General features: G+C 35.3%; 1 protein-coding gene across 1 annotated transcript in view; it reads right to left on the reverse strand.

Annotated features, from left to right (window-relative positions):
• gcn1 (GCN1 activator of EIF2AK4) overlaps positions 1-7,137 on the reverse strand; it is a 105,226-nt gene that overhangs the window by 91,920 nt on the left and 6,169 nt on the right. The window contains exon 4 of the mRNA XM_056463217.1: positions 270-401. Coding sequence (XP_056319192.1) covers positions 270-401 — 132 coding nt within the window. The remainder of the gene's footprint in view (positions 1-269; positions 402-7,137) is intronic.

Consider the following 7,137-nt stretch of genomic DNA (forward strand, 5'->3'; position numbering starts at 1 on the left):
CACTCTAGTCTCTGGCATGCCCCGCCCTCTTCAAGACGCTTCTCATTTGATACGCTTGAGCTCAAACACTCATTTGCAGAGCTGTGATGAAACGAAACGCTATTGGCTGGTTTTTTTTAAAGGGAGGAGCTACTCTTTGTCCCGCCCTCTCTTCATGTTTCAGTTTAGATTAGGTCAAACATTGAATAAAAATGCACAATTCTAAATGTCATTTATTTTCATTAGCTGAGACATTAGCTGGCATCTGTAGGCTGAGAGCAGTCACTCACCCGGGCATCGCTCCTCTGCTGACCACACCGCAGCTGAGCAGACCTGAAGGCAGATTACAGGCCACCGCATCAGGCTGAGACTGAACCAGCACTTCGATGACTGACAGTAACGCTCGTCGAGACGCAGCATCCCTGAGGAGAGAAAGAAACACGGCAACATCTGCTTTAACAGGCGTTTCATGTTAATTTTATAAACATGTATATGCTTACTGTGCATATTTAATTTGTGTGTGTTTTTATATATATATATATATATATATATATATATATATATATATATATATATATATATATATATATATATAGTTACGTTTTACGTATGTTTTGTTTGTTCTGTTTTGCGTGCTCTTCTCTCTTTTCTGCTGTGTGTCATGTGCTGGTTCTAGGTGTGCAACCATTGGTCAAAGGAGCTGTCAATCAACATCGACACGCCAATCAGAACCGGGTCGGCTTGGTATAAAAGCCGTGCGCTTGCGCTGTTCTTGAGGAGCGCTTGGCTCACAGCCAGTCTCCTCACTTGTGTCGGCCAGCCTGTTCATCTGTGTTGATTTGCTTACGATTTGCTGTGTTCTAGTTTTCTCTTTATTAAGAGACTGATTTATTAGATATGCTTGTGCAGCTCAGTTTATTATCTAATGAGAAGTTAAATGATCTTTGTGAGAATTGGATTATATGAGATTTTGTTTTGCTAATGGCTAACAGTGTGTACTTTACGAGAACTCTAATAACGTGAGCAGCTTAGAATATTTATTTGTTAGTTAGTTTAAGGAGGCGTTGCCACATGTGTAGTTGTGTTTTGAGGTTATGAAGTTTAGTTAAGCTACGTGCTGAAGATTACGGTTTTGTTTCTGCATTTTTCTTTGGTTAGTCAGTTTAGTGGGTTGGGGTTTAGTTAGATCGTTTTGTTATATTTATTTCTTTGTTTTGGCAACACTCCTATTTTCTTTAATTCGATTATTTAAAATTACATTTATATTACATTCTCTATTCATTGTCTGACATTCGCTGAATATCAAATACTTAATTTGTTTCACTTAACAAGTGGTTGTTGTGTTCTCATTCACCCAGCATCAGTAGACTCACTGATTGTTACGTTTCATCCTCTTTAATATCTTAACAACTTAAACACGTAACAATATACATATACATATGTGTGTATTTGACAGTTGAAGTCAAATTATTTGCCCTCCTGTGATTTCTTTTTTCTTTTTCAAGTGATGTTTAACAGATTCAGGAATTTCTCACAGTATTTCCTATAATATTTTTTCTTGAATATTATCTAGTCAAATATTATGTGTTGTCATCAAGGCAAAGATAAGAGAAATCAGTTATTAGAAATTAAAATTTTATGATTAGAAATGTGTTGAAAAAAATATTTCCATTAAACAGAAAATGGGGAAAAAATATACAGGATTGCTAATAATTCAGTCGGGCTAATAATTCCATACACATACATATAGCTCCTAAAATGTGTATTTTCCTGACATGTTTGGCTTAGTTTACATAAACAGAAACTGCATTTGACTTCAGCAGCAAGTTGATGAGTGTCAAATGAATAAAACTGAGCTGAAAATTGGCCTATAACCATAACAATAGACGTGAAACATCAAACAAGAAGGTACTAATATATGCAGTCAAGCTCGGAATTATTCACACCCCTGGCAAATTCTGACATAGTTACTTTTATTCAACTGGCAAGTTTTTTCTTTTGTTTTGTTTTGCTTTTTTTTACCAGAAATGACACATGCTTCTCCCAAAAGATAACAATACCATGTACAAGAGGGAGCATTGTGGGAAAAAAATTTTCTTGAAGTAAAATGATATCTTTATATAATTTTAAGCCTGACTTTGCCAGGGGAATTAATTATTTCAGGCTTGATTGTGTGTCATACAGGGTTCATACACATTTTTACAACAAAAATTCAATGACTTTTCCAGGACTTGAGTAAGTTTCATGACCTAATGTTTCATGTAATGTCTACGTACACGTGGTAAATAACAAGAAAACAATGCATGTTCAAAGTTATTCCAGCATATCATGAAACATGCAACAATCTATTTCAGGCTTTCTGCAGGTATCAAAGTCAAATTTAAGACTTTTTAAGATCATTATGAATGAAATTGTAGACTTATACAAGGCTAAACACTAATGATTATTTCTAATGGCCCGGTTGGGCGAGCGGTTGTTTTTTGCTTGCCACCAATGTAATTATTTCTTAGCAACAAACTTTAATGTGTCAAAACTAGAAAACTCTGGTTGTATACACGTTTTTCAACATAATAATTTGTTTTGACAGAAAATGACAAGTTTAACTTTGTTAAAAGTATATTTATTGTGGAGACAATTGAATAAATTATCAAACAAGTTTATTTGTGGGCTTTTGGTCCAAAATGATTGACTATAACTCCTATTCAACCTAATGTGTTTCTGTAATAAATCCTTAAATTTTATGCCTATTTATAAATATTATGTCCACTCCCCCTTCTCTAAAAAATTCATGTATAAATGGAAAATAACGTAGGGATATGTTGCTCAGTTATTTTCTTGAGGAACTCTGTAATTGTTTTTAGATGTTTTCCCCTGGGAATTGGGGAATTAATTTGGATGAATTACTGTGAAATATTTCTAACAGCTATTGCATCTCTTTACAATAAAAAACTTAAATATAAACTTAAATATAAAAAAAGGTTTTATTCAGATGGATTGTTGGTTATTGGAGGGATGTCAGCCTGATTGTGTAGCTTTACTTGGGCAGAGGAAAATTAAGACCTGTTAAAAAATGATTTGAGACAACACAATATTTTAGTGATTTTAAGACTTTTTAGGACCCCGTGGAGACCCTGTTATTTAGTTTAAATTAATCTTTATATATATGTAAAATTTATTTAGATAATGCTCACGCATTACTATTAATGTGAGAGCATGAGTTTGGTAATGGACAGAAAAGAAGACAGCTAACCTATATTCAAGTATACAGATAGAGAGAGAGAGAGAGAGAGAGAGAGAGAGAGAGAGAGAGAGAGAGAGAGAGAGAGAGAGAGAGAGAGAGATAGATGGATAGAGAGACGGTACGATAGATAGATAGAATAGAGATAGATGAGAGAGAGAGAGAGAGAGAGAGAGAGAGAGAGAGAGAGAGAGAGAGAGAGAGAGAGAGAGAGAGAGAGAGAAAGAGAGATGGATAGAGAGACGGTACGATAGATAGATAGAATAGAGATAGATAGATGAGAGAGAGAGAGAGAGAGACAGAGAGAGAGAGAGAGAGAGAGAGAGAGAGAGATGGATAGAGAGACGGTACGATAGATAGATAGAATAGAGATAGATAGATGAGAGAGAGAGAGAGAGAGAGAGACAGAGACAGAGAGAGAGAGAGAGAGAGAGAGAGAGAGAGAGAGAAAGAGAGATGGATAGAGAGACGGTACGATAGATAGATAGAATAGAGATAGATAGATGAGAGAGAGAGAGAGAGAGACAGAGAGAGAGAGAGAGAGAGAGAGAGAGAGAGAGAATTGAATTTAAAGTGCCTTTTATTACAAATAATTAATCATCGTCACTTCATCAACTCACAAGGGATGTAAAAAATGTAAAATATATATATAATACATTGATTAAAATAAAGTAAAACTAACTCTTCTTCAACAACTGAACACAAAGCCCCACTTTCACACCACCTCATTCAAAAGCCAACATATCTTTTGTAGATTTATAAAAACAATAATCAATCAGAACTCGTGATTTCACCAAGTTTACAAACATTGCACCACATCTTCCCCAGACAATCTTTCACCTTGTTTTTTCTGCTCATATAATAGCTAGTTTAGCTTGCCCTAAAACAAAATTCAGAAGTTGACATTTAAACCTCTTTCTTTTAACAAATTTAAAACCAAAAATAAAAACTCTCACAGAAAAACATTTCATTACAGGAGGTAAAAATATTTTCCAAAAATAAAAATAAGGTTTCAGGTCTGTTACATTCCATAAAAGCGTGAAAAATTGTTTCTCTTTTTGAACAAAAAGGACAGTTAGCAATGGCATCATGATTAATAACTGAAATAAAAGCATTGACTGCAATAGCACAGTGAAGGAGTCTCCATTGTATATCTCCTGACCTTTTAGACAACGGTGGCTTATACAGTGACCTCCATTCAGGTTTAACATGTTCTTCTACACCCAACACTTCACGCCAAGGTGTGTCAATTTTATCGTTCAGTTCTTTTTTATTAAAAACTTTAACACAAACTTTGTAAAAATCTTTGCCAGTAACCATAGATAGACCCAAGCCAATGTTTTTTTGAAGTCTAGGAAGGGTCCTTTAAAATCCTCTAACTTGGGGAGCAACGTGAAAAACCGGAAAAAAATCCTCTGATTCAGAATCATTTACTTTTCCACAACTGTCTTTTAGCAGAGTTTTTTCTTCATCACTGACCAGTCCTCTCCATTTCTGTAACATATATTCAACAGTCCGCAAGGATCGAATTCTTAAAACATCGGCCACTTCTTGCGTTTTTCTGAAGTCCACTCCAGCAATATGCAACAAACGTCCAGCGTATAAATCTTTGAATTCTGCAACACTTCGTTAAGGTACATGAAATGAAGAACTGTCCTTTGTTAGATCGAAACGAGCTCCATATATTAGAGGCTCTTCAACAACCAGTGGAGAGAACATGTACTATTTCTTTGCAAGTTAAACAAACTCCACACCTTAAAAAAGATTTCTGTAAAATATTGGCAGTCTATTAACATTCAATTTGAGGGGGTCCATTAAAAACAAGGCTTTATCCAAATCCCGCCCTGCAACACTGTGTAAAATTGAGCATGTCACTGCTCGCCATCCATACACTGAAGACCCATACAGAAATTTTTGTAAAAATTGTAATCGAAAAGCTGCTATTCTGCTTCTTAGCTGTATCAGACCTTGACCACCCTCTTCTTTGGTTAAAAACAACACACTCTGTGGGACCCAATGCAAGTTATCCCAAAAAAAATTGACCAAAGGCCTTGGAGTTCTGTTAATACTTGTGAAGGAGGATCTAAACAAGCTAGCCTATGCCAGAGACTGGAAGCTGCTAAATTATTCACTATTAAAACCCTTCCTTTATACGACATTTTGGGTATTAACCATTTCCATTTATTAAGTCTACCCTTTATATTATCCACACCCCTTCCCAGTTTTTCTGAGTTAGACTTTCATCACCCAAATACACTCCTAAATATTTAAAACCACTTGTTCCCAGATCAAGCCCTCAGGAAGGTTTGGCCTATCTTTTAACCAATTACCAATTAAAATTGCTTCACTTTTATTCCAGTTAATTTTTGCTGATGACAAACTTTTAAAATCCTTTAAGACTTCCATTAAAACTTGCACATCATTCTGCTTGTCAATAAAAACAACTACATCATCAGCATAGGCAGAAAGTGTGACATTATTTTTACATCCAGGTAAATTCAACCCACAAACTTTTTTTCTTAGTTGTTGTAACAAAGGTTCAATGGCAAGTGAATACAACATTCCAGATAATGAGCAACCTTGTCTTATACCCCTACAGACCTTAAAAGGAGCGCATAAGCCACCGTTTATTTTCAGCACACTTTCAACATCACCATAAAGTACTTTCACTTTATCAATAAAATCTTGACAAATACCAAAAGCTTCTAATGTTCTCCACAAATAAGGGTGCTCAACCCTATCAAAAGCTTTTTCTGATCTAACGATATAAGACCAATTTTTAAATGAAGCAACTTGGAGACATCAAAATATCCCGCATAAGGGTAATATTATCAAAAATTGACCTCCCGGGGACACAATAAGTCTGATCTGGATGCACCACTAAATCTATTACTTTAGTTAACCTGTTAGCTAACACTTTTGATAACAATTTATAGTCAGCACATAAAAGTGAGACAGGGCGCCAATTTTTCATTTCTAAAAGGTCTCCTTTTTTGGGAAGGAGTGTGATGACCGCTCTACGACTACTCAATGGAAGCCTGCCTGATGCTAAACTGTCATTAAGCACCTGCAAGAGGTCATCACCTACCTCGGTCCAAAAAAATTTATAAAAATCAACTGGAAGACCGTCAATTCCTGGTGCTTTGCCAGATTCCATTTTTTGTAATGCTTTATACAACTCTTCCATTCTTAAAACACCAGAGATCTCATCATTTGCCTCCTCAGTCATTTGATTCAACCCTCTGAAAAAAACACTCTCTGAGTCCCACTCTGCATCCAACTCATTTTTATACAAATTTTCATAAAAACTGTTTGCTCTTTTACGTATTTCTTCAGGTCTAATTAAAATTTCCCCCATCTCAGAGCGTAACGCATGTAAAATACGTTTTTGGCCATTTTTTTTTCAAGATTAAAAAAATATTTAGATGGTGCATCCATTTGTTCAATTCTTAAAAAACGTGAACGAATTAAAGCCCCTTGTGTTTTCAACCCCAGTAGGTCTGCCAACTGAGTTTTCTATTTGAAATTGTTTCTATACAATTATGATTGTTTGTTGAATCAGCCAGAATCTGCAAATTGATTATCTCTGTCTCCAAGGCTTTCATGGAACTATTTAACTCTTTGGTGACATTACGAGTGTACTGTTGACACAGTTGTTTGATTTGGACCTTCCCAAAATCCCACCATTGATTTAAATCTCGAAATGAATCCTTTGTTTTTCTAAAATCTTCCCAAAAAAACTTAAAAACTTCCTTAAAATCCTTATTGCATAGTAGATTGGTGTTGAAGTGCCAATATGCACTGCGGGGCTTAACTTCATTTAAAAAGAAGGAACATAAAACCATATGGTGATCAGAGAAACTGACTGGAGAAATTATGCAGCTTTAAAAATGCTCACTGATGTTTAAAACTATAAAAAC

This window comes from Danio aesculapii, chromosome 8, assembly GCF_903798145.1.
Source record: "Danio aesculapii chromosome 8, fDanAes4.1, whole genome shotgun sequence".
NCBI classification, from domain to species: domain Eukaryota; kingdom Metazoa; phylum Chordata; class Actinopteri; order Cypriniformes; family Danionidae; genus Danio; species Danio aesculapii.